The 18596-nt window shown below is 38.7% G+C and overlaps 1 protein-coding gene across 2 annotated transcripts in view; it reads left to right on the forward strand.

Annotated features, from left to right (window-relative positions):
* RELN (reelin) overlaps nt 1-18596 on the forward strand; it is a 288077-nt gene that overhangs the window by 209332 nt on the left and 60149 nt on the right. For both annotated transcript variants that reach the window (XM_084506953.1, XM_084506952.1), the window contains exons 23-30: nt 4143-4280; nt 4892-5078; nt 9048-9253; nt 9992-10163; nt 10551-10751; nt 12862-13097; nt 14910-15067; nt 16032-16239. In XM_084506953.1, coding sequence (XP_084363079.1) covers nt 4143-4280; nt 4892-5078; nt 9048-9253; nt 9992-10163; nt 10551-10751; nt 12862-13097; nt 14910-15067; nt 16032-16239 — 1506 coding nt within the window. The remainder of the gene's footprint in view (nt 1-4142; nt 4281-4891; nt 5079-9047; nt 9254-9991; nt 10164-10550; nt 10752-12861; nt 13098-14909; nt 15068-16031; nt 16240-18596) is intronic.

Here is an 18596-nt window from a genome sequence, read left to right on the forward strand (position 1 = left end):
TGCATTTTTGAAGCATACTTACTAACAGAAGGCAAGTTTCTGCCTTTATGAGCCTTATGTGATGGTCAGTCCCTCTGGCACACAGCTTTGGGGCTCTCCCCTTCCCTCCCTTCCTCTCTGCTTCCCTCTCATCCTCTTCTCTCCTCTCTCCTCTCCATATCCACTACAACAAGCACCCAAGGGCAAAACATTAGTAATGGCTAGGAAAAACATTGCAGAGCAGCTACAGACAAGGACTATGGCTTGAGATCTCAATAGTTCCAATGTGGCCATTGGTGGCCTCAATATGCCCTCACACTCCTGCACAGCCCTGCTACAATTTCCTGAAGTTTCATCCCTGCATGCAGAGCTCTTTGCTGAGAGTTTGCACCTTCAGTACATTGGTAGCATCAGGCTGCATTACTGTGCTCACGCAGCCAGAAAATTGCTCATAACAGTACCTATTTCTGTTGTAAAACTTTCTGGGCCGGATGGTATTTTTGCACATCTGTCAATGTTCTGCATCTGGCGTGCATGAGTTTCCAGGGTCCCCATGTTATCCCAAATTTGGTGCATTAGGAAATCTGTAACTGTGAGAGTTGTATTAGAGAAATGAAATGTATGCACCTGCTCTGTGAAATTGTATTGTACTTGAGCTGAATATTTCTAACACTGATGAAAATTAATTTCAGTTTTATGGAAGACATTTACATATGAACAGGCCTTAATGAGATACAAGCAGCTGTCAGTTGCTGACTTCATAAACAAATCAACACCTAATGACTGAATGAGAGTTTCAGGATAATTGGGCAAATGTAATTATGGTAACTGAGAAGGTAGCAAATGTAATTGTATCAGCTACAAATTTGCATTGGATCTTTAGATTTTTTAATATCAGGAGAGAAGACAATGATTTTATTTAAATTACATATCTGAAAAAAATTATAATAGAAAGAACATTGTTTCACTTGCAAGACATCTGGGACTCACCACAGTTTCCTTTTGCTTATCTAAAAAGTCACACAACGACAGTGACTTCTATTTGACATAAATCTGACTTAGAAAAAATGTCACCAGAAAACCAAAGTATATTCCAGTAACATTTTAGCCATATAGAAAAAAAGCTGGGATGAAATATGAGAAATTGGAGAGGTTTATTTTGTTTGTAATAAAATGCTTTCGTAACTCCTCAATATATGTTTTCTATTTGAAAAGCTGTCCAAACAGTGACTGCCCAAAAAAACAGTATTTTATCACTGAGAATGCAGCTGACAGGCAGCTCCTTATTCTCTTTCCTTAATTAACATGGCTTTTTTTAAACTGTTGATAACCATTTTTAACAGCATAATCCTCTTAAGCTGTTGTTACCTTGAGGTGCTGAGCAGCTTTGGAAAGCTTTCAGAAGCAGCACGCAGGACGGGCTTTCCAGAGGCATTGCTTTTGCCTTGGAGATCTCAGCTCATCGCGTGTTTCCCTTTGCCCAGAGGGGAGCCACTGCTGCTTGCAGCCCCGCAATGGCCTGCAGGCCTCGCCTTCCTGCCAGGCCCCTACCACCCCCTATGTTTCGGGGACACGGGATTCATAGCAGTGAAGGTCTCTTTGGGGAAGACCTATCTTTGTTTGCAGCTAACAATAACCCCTGCCTCATCAAAGTGTTTTTAGTCCTGGGTCAGTTCTCCCCGCTGGCTGTGTAGGGTGGTTGTGAGCCTGGCACCCAACAGCTGGCCATGAAGCACCCTCTCAGCAATTTTGCAGCCAGCAGTGGCTTGTAAAACGGTGTCAATGCCATGCCAAGCAGCACCAGGAACTATGCTCAGAGCACAATGCCACTTGTTAGGGGCAAGGGACTTGCCCAAATTGCTCCCATGTCACTCTAAATACCCCCATGTCACTGTAAGTACCCCTGGGCCTGCAGGGTTGCACTCCTCACATCTGCCCACACATCCCTAAAAAAAACAAGGGAGCCAAGGCTACCATTCCCTTCACAGACAACATGATACTATTTTACTGTGCTAGGAGTCTTATTTATATTCTTTTTTCTTTATACGCCTTAAAACCTTTCTCTGGTTTCAGTAGTGTTATTTTCCTCAGTGCACACCAGAGTTAACGCCGGCTACCAGCACACCTTCCGGAGTGTGATCTCTGTCAGGGCCCCCTGAGGTTCTGTTGATGCACTGTGGTGAATGTGAGCAACACCACTACTGAGATGTGCTGGATTCAGAGCACTCAGAAAATAAACAGTAAATAATCGTGGTGAATATTTACTTTCTGTTGTGCCAGTGCACGCTTAAGAAGTCCTTAGTGGGCACATTACTGACGTTGTGCACTTTTAATGGATAATTCATAGCTCTTGTAATGTAACCCATCAATACATTGTATCCTGAGGGAGTATTTAATCCACAGATCTGCCCCTGAAGATTAGCTCAACATGCTGTAAAAATACTTACATTACTTTCAATATCAAACAGCTACTTAAAACAGAAAACAAAGGTCATTTCAATTAAAAATCAAGCCCTTGGGCAGCTTCACTTGCTTTTTAAAGAAATTCATATATTTGAATTCTAAAAATTTCTCCTGGCATGTATTAATCTAACCTTTGTATTCTTCTAGCATGTGACTGGCTGTGTAACTACTGTGCCATACCATCCGTTTTAGCTGCCCAGATCTCCTATATCTATTTCATTTTCATATGTGTGAGCAGGTGGCTCAACCAGATTTACAATATTCATCTTAACACATCTTATTCTGCATAAATTCCAGAGGGGAGTAGGAGGATATTTTTTTCTTAAATTAGAATAACAGCATTATATCCCATGCCATCATACCGTAGCTGTATGTCTCAGGAGCAAGCTTGGACATATTCTCCTACATCTTTTAGGAACTTCCTGCTTCTCCTTAGCCTGCCCTGTTGAGCAGAGACCATCCCAGCTTTATGCTTGATTTTCTCTTCATTTTTGTCAGCCTTGCTTTCCCTGTCCTTCCTCTCCACAGCTCTACAATCATGCCACACTGACCATGTCTTCATTTCCCAGACCTGCCATGCAGCCAGCACAGCTCCTTTCGCTCCATCACAATTTCCCATTTTTATTTCACTTCACATGCAATACTTTTTCTTGTTCTCACCATGGGCCCAGCCACTTTTGTATGAGCATGGATCAGATGGTGCCCAGACCACCAGCTGCTCAGCATCCCTGTGCTTGGGAGCTGCCACCAGCCAATATCCGCAACCCATCAGATTTGCACGGGTTGGCAGTAGAGCTCAGAAAGGCTCGATGGTGACAGGAATTACTTTTCTGATGAATTGGTTTCTTCCCTGGCCTTAGTTTTTGATTGTGGAGGGTTAAAGGAGAAACCACAGCAAGGTTTTCTTCTTGAACAATATGACAAATATACAGAGTTTTGTTACATGTAGGCATGTAATCTAGTCCATCAATTCCCCAACTCCAGCCACTGCAGACTTCGCATGTTATAGATTTTATTTGAATAGTTGGCCAAGAGTAGGCTATTTGCAGTGTGGAAACCAATAGGTGCTTTGAAACAGAATCTTTCTCAGAATTTGATGATCATAATGTCACCAATGGTATGTCAGCATTATTTTCTTTAGTATCATCTTGACAAAAATAAATTTCTGTATCCAATAAAAAACAGCCAACTTTACAATATAAGCCAGTATTCAACACAGACAAGTGCTTAAACTCAAGAAGTTTAATTTCAAAGAATAATTTTTATCAATAAATATCAGATTAAACTTTTTAATGCAATTTATACCTTAACTGTGAGCAAAAGTATAAAAATCAAAGGTACACTCTGGATCCAGCTTTCTAGTTTTGCATCCCTGCACCCTCACAGAATGGCAATGAATAAAAACCTGATACTATTGATTGATAGATTTATCTTAAAATAATGTGGCCATTAAGTATAAAGTCCCTGTAGCACCTCTTCAGATTTCCTTGGAAATATCGTTATTTAATGCAAAGTCCATTATCTGCTTTGCAGTGAGTTACATCATACAGAAAGTTCATGTACAAGAATCTGTTTTTGGTTGCGCCAATTTTCCCAGGCTGGACAGTGATTGTGATATCAACTTTTATTTTTTATAGTTGATTTTTTTTTCCTACAGTTCTGTAAAGCATCCAAATTAAAGCATTGTTGTTGGTTTTAAGGTCCAGTGCTACGCGTTTCCGCTGGAGTCAGTGCTACTACACCGCGCAGGATGAGTGGGCCTTAGACAACATCTACATTGGGCAGCAGTGTCCCAACATGTGCAGTGGACACGGCTGGTGTGACCATGGCGTTTGCAGGTACAAAGCATTTGCAAGTTCAACAAGCTATTGGTCTCCAGATACTTAGGTATTCTCTTTTTTTATGTTTTTTCTTACTTTTCAATTAAAAAAATATTTAAATATTTAAATAAATAAATAAATAAATAAATAAATAAATAAAAAGTGATAGTTAAACCATTAAAGCAACCTTAAAAGCTGGTTGCTCCACATCTCTCTGCTCAAGAGCCCATACCCTTGGGAAATCCATGCAGTGGAGGAGCTTTCAGTGTCATGGGGCTGCCCTGCTGTAGGTGTCCTGGTGAACCAGTTCACAGCTGGAGCTGTTAGGCTGTGTCAAACAGTCCCCAGGAACCGACTCAACTCTACTTTGCAGCCTCTGTCAGACAGCTGCAATGCCAAGGGAACAGCGTGCTGCCTGCCAGCTTCAGGCTCTCTGGACACTGAAGGTTTTTTTTAGAAATAAGGTACAGCTTATTTCCAGTTATCCAGTGATTCCAACTTGTTTCCTGGAACCAAAATTCCAGTTCTAGAATGATAGATTTTTTCATATATAATTTTAAAGGGTCTTAAGTAACTGTGAGCATTAAATAAGGCCTTTAAAATCTTGTTATGCTTATGTTTCCTTCTAGGTGTGACTCAGGGTTTCAGGGTACTGAATGTCAGCCTGAAAATCCCCTTCCTTCAACAATCATGTCTGATTTTGAGAACCCAGATGGCCTGAAGACAGAGTGGCAGGAAGTTATTGGGGGAGAGATTGTAAAGCCTGAAGAAGGCTGTGGGGTCATCTCATCTGGCTCCTCGCTCTACTTCAACAAGGTACCAACAAGGAATGGGAGACTGAGAAAGGCATGTAGTAATGTAGGTGTGAAAGGAACATGATGGGGTTATATGACAAAGAAAAGGAAGGTGGCAGAAAGCTCTGAGCAGCATGAGAAGTGCATTAAACAGCACAGCTGTGCTCTGCAGGTAAAAAACAAAGCAATCAAAAGAGATAGGAGGTTATGTGCATTATGTATCCAAGAAATACCTCCTGTAATGGAAGGAAGTAAATTACCAGTGTGCTGGGAAGCACATACATTAATATCATCTTAATTGTGTGGTTTCTGTTTTAAAACTCAGCTTTTTCTCAGCAACTCCCAACTCCCATTTGTCTCTGTTCTATAATGTTCTGGGAGAGGCACCAAGAAAGGTTGGCTTTCAGGGAGGACAAAGAGCTTACTCTGAGGTCAAAGGACCAAAATTAGTGAAAAAGCAACCCATCCAGACTTTTAGAAAGTGCCCGGTTAGCCTGTAGGAGAATATTCTGTTGTATGACTTGGAAGTTTTACAGATAAAAGTAATATAGCAAGAGTAAGATATAGGGAGATCTGCTAATCAATAGTAATTATAACTAAAATGAAAAGAGATCTTTATGATCAGGTGTAAGACTATGGGTTGTAATCACAGATTTATTTTTCATTGTTGCTCCTCAATTCTAATTCTGTTGTGTTGGGTTTTGTGCTTTTGTTGTTGTTGTTGTTCTTAATTGAAAGGAAGGGTATAAAATGCAGATACATGCTTCTCTTTTAAGGGTTTGATCAAACTGCCACGGCTGTCATGAGAACCGGATTAGTCCCAGAAGAATAAACCAATATGCAATGCTATGTAATCATATGTTGTTTACCTCATTATAAAAATCTAACTCATCAAATAATTTTCAGCACTCCTGCACAGTCTCACATTCAGCTCCCCTGGAAATGCAGCACTGTGCTGTAAATTTCATAATAGACCAATCAGTATAACTAGCTAATTGTGATAATTGGATTTTTTTTTATATAATTGTCTTCTCTGTTAGATGTTTTTCCTTCTGGCTCAGTTCCTTATGCCAAGTTTCTCAAAGTAGTTTGCTAAATTAGAATTAACCTGCTATGATCTTTCTTCTGATTTCTGCTAAGGAGGAGTGAAAATCTCATTTAGAAATTCTTGGCTTCTTTCTATTGATCTCTCTGGGTTAGGTTATCATTCATTTCTTGAGTAGTAGCAATCTCTGTGCCATCAGCTGAAGGTGGCTTATTTAATTTCTGTTTAGATCTCTTTCAAGGCATCTAGTGGCCATGGTGATAAACATTATAAAAATTTTTGTAGTTGCCCAACAGTTCTGTATTGTTTTGGGAGCTTGTATTCACAGGCTCTGTTTCTTTGCAGTTGCTGAAATAGCTATTTTTATTTGAATGTCTAATGTTTACTGCCATAATCAATCACTACTACCAGAATTAATGTTGGCTTTGTTCTGCCAACCTTCTATCTTTTGTTTTCCAACTCATATTAATCAATTGTAGGTGTGTTGGAATATAGAGACCTCTTTCAATTAGCCCCTGCAATTCCTTTGAGGCTTTATGTAACTCACACTCTTTCTCAATTAACCTGGTTCTGTGGTTAACCCTTTGGCAGGCAGAGCCAATTTGGGGTAGGGATGGTGTAGACATGTAAAAAGTATTCAGAATAGTTTTACACCCAGATCTCAATCAGTCAGTGGGGACATATCTGCCCACAGGATACAAATGGTGTTGGCATCTTTATTATCCATAGAATAGTGGAATCATTTAGGTTGGAAAATACTTCTATGATCATCGAGTCTGATTTGATTAAGACAACTTCAAAATCTTGTTAGTCTCAAGAAGAAAAATGTTTGCAAAAGTGAATTCCCAAGATATTACCAGTGTCATGACACAGTGCCCTGGGCCAGTATTAGCCATGTAGGGCTACACTGGGAAGATTGGGGCTGCATCCAAGACTGAGCCCATCTCACTCTCATGGCACCATTCAAGCACCAGCTGGGAACCAGCTCATAAATTTTGTTACTGATGTCCAGCTAGATCCATGCCACTTGTTTATCTCTAACTTGAAATTTGTCAGGAGGATCACAGATGTATTAGTGAGAGACAGGGAAAACATTACTTCTGCTTAAAATTAAGTATTGTTTTTACAACTTAGCCCAAGTTTATCTTTTTAATCCCTTTTTGTGCTTGGACGGGAATCAGTGATTTTTAGGTAATCAGAGCCAGTAGGCATGTTGCCAATCCTGCTGCATTTTGGGAGGTCTACTCACTGTTAATGCAGATGAATCCAGGTTGCAACCACTTTTAATGAATGCAGAAATATCATACCCATGTCCCCTCTCCAGCTGCGCATGTTTGGCTTTGCCCTGCCTGTAGCAGCTTGTGGCAGCACATCACTGTGCTGGTGGAGGGCTGTGCCAGGCATGGGGCATGCAGGTCACCTTTACAGGGACAATGCTCTCTCCCTTCATTCTGTCACACCGCAGGCAGGTTTATAACATGTATCATAATTGTTCAAGCCTGTTGCTGTGCAAGCCCACAAGCTCAGCATCAAGCAGCAGAGTGGAAGGGGAAGGGGAGATTTCCAGTTATAGTAAAAGGTTCTTACACCATAAGGCTTCTTTTAGCTGAATATCCTCTGTCTTCTTTTACCAGCAAGCACAGAGTGACCATGTTAACCACAGCATAAATGTCCAAGAGCTGTTTCCTGCTAGAACTCAAAAACGTCCTCGGGAATACTGTTCTCTGCATCTTATGAGGTTGTTTTTTCTTTCAGCTATCCTGAAACTACATCCACAGGTTTTAGTTGAGAAACTTCAGATTTACAATACTTGCTAGTAAAAGAACATGGGTTTGTGTATGAATAAATCCTATTCACATGAGGCATGTAGAGAAAATGCTCCTCCCCAGTTCTGGAGTAGGAGATGAATTTCACTGCTGTAATCCTACATGCTTCTGTAGAAGTAACTGGAAGGAAACCTGTCAAATGGCCTGATGCCAACATGTGGGAAGGCTGTTCTGTTCTCTGTGCATATAGCACTGGGTAGCAGCTGGAGAAATGAATGCCACATAACTGTAGAGAGGAGGATCAAGTAGCAATGGTACCTTGAATGCCATGAATGTAAAAAGAAAAAAGACTGCGAACTGAAGGTGAAGTCACCCATCCTCACCAACAGAGGACCAATGGGACAATAGAGAGAAAATGTCTAAGTGCAACTGAGAAAATAAATGTGTGTGTGTGTCTGTGTACTTTTGGCTGTTATAAGGACCTAAAACTTGATGAGGCAGAGACAAGCTCAGGATAATTTAAGTTTAAAATATATGAGGATATAAAACACAAGTGTCTGAAATAATTGAATTTGATTGCTAGGTAAATGAATAAATAACTAAATAAATCAGACTCTAGCTTCTGAGATACTCTCCTTGCGTGAAATGCAATAGGCATTATCAGTAGTATAATTTCAGGTGACTCAGCAACACTATACAATTCAAGAGAAATGAGACCAGAAATGTCTTTTTACTGCTTTATGTTCTATCAAAAAGCTGATGTTCTATGTTCTATAAAAGCTGAATGCTTAAACATTTAGCCCTAGTTGGTTCGTGATACCCAGGGTCTGCTCTATGTCTTCTGAAGGTATTTGGTACCATGAAGGAGTCAGGAGAACAAGGAAAGAGATAAGATAGTTGTGTTGAAATTGTGCTGTGATGTTGTATTTTGTGTTGAAGTATTGCGTCTGCAATAATAAAAATGCTTGTGGGATCACACCAGAGAAATTAAGACATAAATTAAGACCAAGCAGAACCATTGTCCTAAAGATAAAAAAGTGTCATGTTAACACAAAATGCAATGTCCATCATGTTTCTCTAAAATATTCATCTGTGCTTGACTTTAAAATATGTCAATTTGTAGTAAAAGTGACATATTTAATATTATTTTTACCAATTCTTTTCTTTCTTTCTATTGTAGGCTGGAAAAAGACAGTTAGTAAGCTGGGATTTGGACACTACCTGGGTGGATTTTGTTCAGTTTTATATCCAGATAGGAGGAGACAGTTCTTCGTGCAATAAACCAGACAGCAGAGAAGAAGGTGTGCTGCTGCAGTACAGTAATAACGGTGGCATCAACTGGCAGCTGCTAGCAGAAATGTATTTCTCTGACTTCAGTAAACCCAGGTATAATTTTGTTCTAAAATAAATCAGTTAAATCCATACTTCATCATCTCTTTAAGAAAACTGTTTCTGAGTCTATGAAAATATTAAAATACACTATAAACTATAATGCTTATAAGCCATCCTTATGTAGAAAATTTTCCAGACTGCCACAGTAAATTCCTGCCACCATGAAGGAAAAAACTAGTGAAAGTGGGCCTTAGAAAACCTGTAGGTAGCTTGTCATTCCAAATTAAGATTGCAATTGAAATTGCATAGATATTAACATGATTTCTATTACCATAGTTGGTAATTTTATCCTCACATCTCTTCATTTTGCCTTGCAATGAACAGTATTTCCAGAACTATTGTAACTCAGCAAACTCTCTTTTTTTTTGAAAGTGATCTAGGCACTTGAAAGTATAAAACTCTTTAACTTTACTTTGTCTCTACTTTGTCAAAATTACAGGAAACTTCCAGCAAATAACCATGTCCCCAGGTATACACTGAAATCTTCATTGCCTGGCCATCCAATACATTAGTTTTAGACAAAACATTTACCCCTTTGGAGTAATCAAGAGCACAGTCCGTGCTTCCATTGGCAGGCAGATGTTCAGCCATTTCCAGGAAAGCAGGATCCATCATACATACGAGTTTCTTGAGAAGACAAATGGCTTTCCTGCCTCTTTTTCCTATTTAGTGATATTTTTCCCATTTCTCTACAGTGTTCCCCTAAAGTCCTGCTGAATTTTTGTTTTTCAGGTTTGTCTATCTGGAGCTGCCAGCTGCAGCTAAGACTCCTTGCACCAGGTTTCGGTGGTGGCAGCCCGTGTTTTCAGGGGAAGGGTATGATCAGTGGGCTATCGATGACATCATTATTTTGTCAGAGAAACAGAAGCACATAATTCCTGTTGTTAACCCCACCTTACCACAGGTAATAAGCAAGAGCCATCTGTGGGCATCACCATGAAAAAGGAGCTGTCCTCTCTGTTAGTAGAAATTTCTTTGAATTCAATTTTCTTTGAAAATATTGAGCATAGTTAAAGAGTCATTTGTAGTGCTTGCAGCTGCGTCTCTCTCTGCATAGTACTAAGCTGGTTCTTACCATAATGCCATCAGACTCCTAATTTTTACAATCGATAATGTAGTTATGTATCATCTCCTCAGAAAGTCAAGGCAAATTTTGACAATTACAATTTTTGTACAATCACAGAAAAAGCAAATCGCAAAATTTGAAAATTGATAATTTGGGAAAATATTCTGGAACCACACTGCAAGGAGATAGTACTTGTTTTTTTGCCTTTCTTTTCCTTTCTAACAGAACTTTTATGAAAAGCCAGCATTTGATTACCCTATGAACCAGATGAGTGTGTGGTTAATGTTGGCCAATGAAGGGATGACCAAAAATGAAACTTTCTGCTCTGCCACCCCCTCTGCCATGCTGTTTGGTAAATCAGATGGAGACCGATTTGCAGTGACTAGAGATTTAACGCTGAAGCCTGGATATGTCCTGCAGTTCAAGGTATTCCTTAAATATAAGTCCCTTCAAATCCCAGAATATCAGTGAAACTCCCCTTATTCAATACTTGCAAGATGTCATTGGGTCATAGTTCAAAACAATGTAATAAATTATAAGACTATGTAAAAAGATGTGTAGAGCACATGTATGAATTCATACAATATAAAATATGATGCTGCTTTCTAACAGAATAGCTAAAACCTTGGTGCAGGAGAACTTCTTCCCCCTCTGGAGAAATTTTAAAGGCTTGTTGTTCGTTAACGAGTTTCACAAGTGGGTTGAAGTGACTGTCATTATATTTGAGTCAGTACCAGGAAATGCTACTGCACTATCAAGGGAAAAAGGATTTATCCCATCTGTGACTACAAAAGCTCCAATGTGGTTTGTGTACATTTTTTGTATATTAAACTCTTTAAGTACTTACAAGCTGCTCTGTACTCCAGTGTGGGTTTTTCAAATAATTACTTTTATTGTCAATGAATATAGGCTTCAATTAGCATTCTCTTCTTTGTAGGGCTTACAAAAATTTTAGTGGTCTGACAGTGCAACAGAATATAGGCTCCAAAGAAAGTGTATTTGCTTTGACAAGCTCTTGTTTCTGAACCCTAATCAAAATTTTATTGAGTTTATAATGAAATCCCATTGGTGAATTCTGGAGGTTGGTTGCAATGCAATTTTAATGAGCTCACCACAAATACATGGTCCTTACATAATTGGTGGATACAGACACTGAATAATTTACAAGTAGAATTATTAAAGAGATCAGTTGTTTACAGGCAGCTTTTCAAATATAATTCCCACAGTCCTGTAAATAGTAAAGTTGGTTAGAAATAATAGGATTTGTAAAAAATTTCATTTTATCTAAAAGTTATGCTAATGAAATTCTGTACAAACTGAGGGACGGCAGTACAATTTCCAAATGAGTATTGTTTGCAGTTTTATACCTTAAACTGTCTAAAACCCAAAATACTGTGATATGTAAATACCATTTAGCCTGGAAAAGATGTTGTTTGCCTCTTGACCATTTTCCACTACTTCAGTAACTAAGTCTTCATTCTCTAAGTTTTATGGTCAACAGCAATTCAAAAATTGTTAGTCTGAAAAAGCAATACCTAAAAACATTTCATACACCTTCCATCATTGAAGCCATTGGCAATGTAATGTAAATATACAGAACATCAACAATATGTGTCAGAAAACAGTGAGTTCTTCTGTTGTTTAAGGCCTTAATTCATATTCCTCTCTTTTTTTGGAAAGGTTTTAAACTGGCCTGCATAGAAATGTGTTAGTCTTATTTGCATTCTTTAATTTTAAACATATGGTTAAATGCTTTCCTGAGTTTGTGAAATTTCCATTTTAAATAGCTGACTGGAATAATTTTGCATTGATAAACCAAAGACAGTCAGTTGTCAAAACTATTTCATTTTAGATGAATGATTTTGTTTTATATTCCACATTCTACAGCTCAAGTAGAATTTCTGCAATATAATAATATAAAAACTCTTATGTTTCTAGTAGCTTGAAAAATGAAACTGGAAACAAAACAAATGGTTGACTTTTGTCTTAGTTATGTTTTCATTTCACATTTTAGTATTCATTTTTCTACTGCCTCCAATTTTGCTCATTTCTGGGGACCAGAAATGCAGTGCCAGCTCACTGACATTATTATGAAAAGTCGATGATTTGGCCATGGTCAAGGGTTACAGTCCAAGGCAAGGGGAACCCTGGAGTCAGTCTGGCACACTGGGGTGCACTGCAGTGGGTTATATCAGAGGATACAGCTCTTCCCCTTCCTCCTGGGGACACAGGTGCCTGTGCAGAGCTTGTTATTTGTGGCCTGCTACATAGCAGGACCTTTGAAAAATGTGTTATGTTCTTTGCACATTTTGCTGAACCTAGCAACTTGAATGAAGGGTGGTAATTTTTACAGAGAAATGTTGTGTATGTGTAGGACTCTGACTCTAAGCATCAGCCACTGTTTGCCAGCAGGGTTCAAAGGAAATGTTCAGAGCTAAGCTCTCCAAAATGGAAAGTTAAAGGTGCTTTGCAGCCAATAATGATAAATAACAGTGCAGGTTTCTTCAGCTCAGATCTGATGCTTTGCTTTTTCCAGCTGAACATTGGCTGCACTAACCAATACAGCAGCTCTGCTCCTGTACTGCTTCAGTACTCCCATGATGCTGGGCTCTTCTGGTCACTCGTGAAGGAAGGCTGCTATCCTGCATCTCCAGGCACAAAAGGATGTGAAGGAAGCGCCCGTGAGCTGAGTGAGCCAACCGTGTATCACACAGGAGACTTTGAGGACTGGACTAGAATTACTATTGTTATCCCAAGGTCCCTTGCAGCCAGGTACTCTATACCGTAAGCTAGTGGTGAATTAGCTGCCTGTCGTTTGAGACTATGTTAGGAAAAAATTGCAAGCTGTGAGTAAAATCAGTGTTAAAAATCTGCAGGTCTGGGAAAAAAATATATTATGCTCTCCAAAACAGGGAGAAGCTTTCCATTTTTAAGGTGTCAAACCATCTATAAAAATAAATTACAAAGCAACAAGGGGATCACAACATATTAATTTTACATCAATCTCTTCATCGTGGTTCTGTCTTTCTTTAGGCCTATTAGTTGGGTCAGGGGAGCCAGCAAGAAGGTGATAAGTCACTTGAATCAAATAAGCCATTTCAACAGGATTAATTTTACACTTACCACCGGGCAAAGAGACCCTTTGCTATCTGCACTGCATGCCATCGGCAGCAGAAGTCCCCTAAGCCTGCTGGCTCCTGTGTGTCTCTCTGTAGTCAGTGGCTTTAGTGTTGCCCCTGGATTTCAGCCCCATTCTCCTGCTACAGGCTTCTCATCTTCCAGCCCCAGCATGGAGTTTCAGTATGCAACATATTGTGAAGCAAGGGAACCAGTGCCTTTGCTTCAAGGAACTGAAATAGCAGCATGTACCGTAACAAGTTTGTCTTTTCTTCAGTAATTAGCCAATAAAAGCAGGTGCCAAATCGCACAGATCTGACACCAGCTGATTTGATTTACCCAAAACAAACAGTGTGGAATCAATAGTAGCAATCTGTTTGGCATTATGTTCAGTAATGTGATCAAGAATAAGAAGCTCATGCTAATACATTAAAAATGTAAGTATTGGGAGTATGAAGAGGCTCCCAGTATGTTAAAGACTGAATTGTTATGGGTCACTTTGGAAATCATGATTATCTTGAGAGCATCCCATTTTATCAGCTGGTGCAAAGCACCAACATGATGATCACCTACCTACCAAATCCCCATGAACAGTAAGTAAAAAGCAATAAACATGTTATACATTAGGCAGAATAGCAAGGAGGATCTCGATTAATCTACTGGATTGATAATGAGATTTTAAATCAGCTCTCCCCTCTGTTGAATCCAAAAATGATTCAACTAAAAGCCAAAGACTTAAAACTATAAATAGTTATACTATTATACAATAATAATTTCCTATGCACTGGATCAGCTGGACTAATTTTGTGTAGTATCCAAAAAGTCTCAAAAGCAAGTCTCCAAAATTCCTGAAACAGTTTTAGTTATAGAGGTTAGAGATTAGATTGCTATTTTTCAGGAATTTTGTGTTGTCACCCAAGAATAAAATCTTTGTATTTCTATCCACATATCCCATAGGTTACTTTATCTGACATTATTTGTAGACATTGGATGATTTTTCCTATATCCTATATTTGAAGGTTTTTTACTCAAAATTATACCATCGTTTAACAAACTCTGCATCACTGCTGTTACTGAGTTATTTTCATAAGTACTGTAAGAAACTGAATTCTGGCATTTTAAAATGTAATTAGCAGTTCAGGTTGAACTAAGTACTGAAAGGCATCTTCAGAGTCATAACTAATCTTTCACTCTTGTTGGTAAAACTACATGATCTGTTGTTTGCATCACAGTGGTGGATATAGGCCAGAGAAATAGAGCAAATCAAAATACATCCCCAAAATACGTGGAAAAAATATCCATATGTGAAGTTGCACAAGCTATAGGATGTTACAAATACTTCCCAGGCATCAGCTCGCTAATCCAGGAAAGGCTCTCTTTGTCCTAAACAAAGATCACAAGAGGTATACAGTGGGTATTAATGCTGGAAATACTAATATCATGCCTTTTGTTCTTGTTCCTCTACAGCAAAACTCGATTCCGCTGGATCCAGGAGAGCAGCTCCCAAAAGAGTGTGCCTCCTTTTGGCTTAGACGGTGTTTACATTTCTGAGCCTTGCCCCAATTACTGCAGTGGTCACGGAGACTGTGTCTCAGGGGTCTGTTTTTGTGACTTGGGCTACACAGGTAAGACAACCTTTTTTAGATGGTACAACAGTAAACACTATCTGAGTTGCTGTTATAAACCTAGCATCTTGTTTTTCCTCTCCAATATTCCAGGAAAATACATGATGACATAAATTTCATGGGCTGCCAGCAAGAATCTTTTCGTTAAATAAAATTTAGCACAGGAGTCCAGTGCAGACAAAACAGAGCAGCTGAAGACAGGAGACACTGGTGATGTTTCTGGCAACTGTGATCTTTGAACATCACCATCTGTATAAATGGGAAGGGACTAGCAATGAAAGTGAAAACAAAATAAAATATTATAAACTAAAAAGTCTGCTTAAAAACCTTTGGAACATCTTCAGATGAATTGCTGCTGGTTTTGAGTCCCCTGGCCATCAGATGGCATGGGACCAGGAAGGAACATATGTTCTGACAGGCCCTTCTGCGAAAAATTTCTGCTCACTTGTGGTTTCTGGGGCTTTTATGCTGAAACAAACAAACAAACACACACACACAAAAAAAATACCCAGTGAAGAAACAGAGATTGACACAACCAGTTGCATACTGCACTCTTTTCAACCCTCTACCCCAACAAAGCAATAAGCTATCCTCTTTTGTTCAATTTGTTTAAAAAGAACTAAAAGTATAATATTTTTTCTGTTTACATAAAAACATCTTATCAGTATAAAGCATGTCTGTTTTTCACCTAGTGGAATAAGTCATCTTAGAGTTTAATGGAAGAGGGCTTATTCTGCCTACAAAAATTTATAAAGAGGGCTTAAAAAGGTTCAGTACTGTTGTCATGGCATTTTCTGGAAAAAAAAAAAAAAAAAGAAAAAGAAAAAGAAAAAGAAAAAAAAAATATGGTACTTTCTCTTGCATGGGTACAATAGAAATGTTTGTCAATTTTCTATATCTGACCTTTACTCTCCTCAGCACAGTTTCAACAAAACATCTCCCATATATTTTTCTTTTCTTGAAGCATCACATGGAACCTGTGTGTCTAATGTGCCTAACCACAGTGAGATGTTCGACAGGTTTGAGAGGAAGCTAAGCCCTCTCTGGTACAAGATAACAGGAGGTCAGGTTGGAACAGGCTGTGGCGTGCTCAGTGATGGAAAATCTCTGTACTTCAATGGACCTGGTAAAAGGGAGGCAAGGACTGTTCCTCTGGACACTACAAATATCAGGTCAGTCATCAGTGCTGCTTCTCACAATTGTGTGTTAATGCTGCCTCTTCTCCCCTATTACAAGCATAGACAAGAGAAGCTGTGAAATGTTTTGTTTTGTTTTGTTTTGTTTTCTGGTAATCACAACCCATACAAGAAATCTTAGGGAAGTTTTTTTTTTTTTTTACTCATTCTGGCCTTCTACTTCCTTTTCCAGAGGGGGATTAGGTTAGAAATGGAATGGAATAGCAGAATAGAAAATGTGATCTGTTCACCCTTCTGGGAAGGTGGTTTTGCAGTGTATTCTAGATGGCCAGGCAGATGTGGTCTTGAAACTGCACAAAAGCTAAGAATCCAGACAGAAAAATTCCCTTTCCACTGATGCCATTGAATTCCAGGCATGCTGATACCATAGCAAATGAGCTATTGTTGGTTTTCCAGAATTTATGAATTAGTCCACTTGTAAGAAGTGTAAAACAATGTAATATGAATTGTTTCTGTGCAGTCAAGAGGCTAACAAGCTTCCACCTCTCTCCGTGCTACTACCGAATTGTGCTCCACTGATAGTAATTACCCTTTTTCTCTCAAATTGTCCAGTTGATTAATGTAATTAGGATAAACTAAGGACAATTAATTCTAACTATTATTTATCCTGGAGTTCGCAGATGCTTTGTCCAGTTTTATAAGGGATCATGTGCCTAAAATCTTGCCCACCCTACAATTACATTCATTAGTTTAATAAAATATATTTCTCCTGTCAAATACTGCTCCAAGAGCAAGTTATGCACTGAGTTGTTGCATTATTTAATTCGTGGGATCATTCAGAAGAGCGTTGCCACAAATTAGTGTTCCCCTTCTCCAGTTCAGCCAAGTAGCACTCCTTAGGGCAGTATGGGTCCTGTGGTTTTGGGGACATCCTTAGCTGCTCCACAGCACAGAGCAACAGAGCAGCAACTGCCCTTCCTCTATGTCCTGCCTATCTGTCAAAATCTCCTCTGACAAATACTTGATATATAATAACTTAAATGCCTTAATAATTAAATTAATTTATGGATTTACAAATATGCTTTTGGCAAATACTGGAACTCTGGAAATATCTGATCGCATTTTCTGTGTCACTCTCTTTTTAAATCTCATATCGTTAATACTCTGAAGTATAATTTTGAAAGTAGCCACACCATCAAGAAGTCTATGTTCAAATTACATTTTTTAGTTATTCCTTCTTTTCTGGAGAAATCTTCTTTAAAAAGAAAAGGATTTTCTTTAGCTTTCAAATTCAGAAACCACTTTCAATGTCAGATACTTATGCCTTTGCATTTTTATAGAATTTGAACCCCTTAAAACACAAAAAGAATTTATAAAGTACTGCACAATGCTCCTTCTTGACTTTCTCAATCTATCATTACTTCGATTTTGCACGAGAACATGGGGTAAAACTACCCCATGCATGAGATGTCAAAAACATGGGGTGTCAAAACTACCCCAAGGACAGAGGGACACCTTCTGGCAAGAGCAACTAAGATCCCTGTTCTGAGTCAGTGAGCTGCTCTCCTGCTGAGATTGATTATTTTGGCAAAATAAACTAGCACTTCTCTCACAAGAAAGAACAAAAATACCAATCATCTCAAGCACAAATGGGACAAACATGGATTTTTTAGTTACTTTGGCCACATGTGTTCAAGGGCAGGATCCAGCTCATGCAGCTGTTCTAGAACATCGGCACCTTAGCAATTACCCCAGCTTCTTATATGCTCAAAGGAGATAAAATAGCTACTTTGAAAGGGCAATGAAATAGGACCTAACAAAGGCCAATGCTTTGTTTTCTGGAAATGTGTATTTTTTTCATTATTTCTAAGGGAATCTGGGCTGTTCATGTAACATTCAGCCTTTAAACACCTTGATTAGAACAGATACATCCCACTTTAATGTTTGCGACTGTCTGTAACATTAGCTAGATATTTTCTCCTAGAAGCAAGGGCAGAATAAGTTTGTGAGAGTGTGAGGGGTTAACTGAAAGACCCATAAAACAAAATTATACTCCTTCCTAGAAATGTTTTCTGTTATTGCAGCTAAAATTAATGTCACTTGAAAGAGGAGATTAGAATGAAGCACTTTTTCCCTTTTTGGTATTATTTTTTTGCATTCAGTAATGCTTTGTATAGAATTAGGTTATATTATTAGGGGTCATCTTAGACCCTGCACAGTTATCTTTTATTGTGAGTGGGTTTTTTGGTTGTGGGGTTTTGGTGATTGGTTAAACAGCAGAAAAATATATCTTTAAAGACATACCACAAGATATGTGGATTTAAGGTTGTGAATAGGAATGCTCAAACTCCTGCAGTAGAGTTTTAAGCTTCTTATTTTTCAGGTTAATAATA

The sequence above is a fragment of the Aythya ferina genome (genome assembly GCF_964211825.1).
Source record: "Aythya ferina genome assembly, chromosome: 1".
NCBI lineage: Eukaryota > Metazoa > Chordata > Aves > Anseriformes > Anatidae > Aythya > Aythya ferina.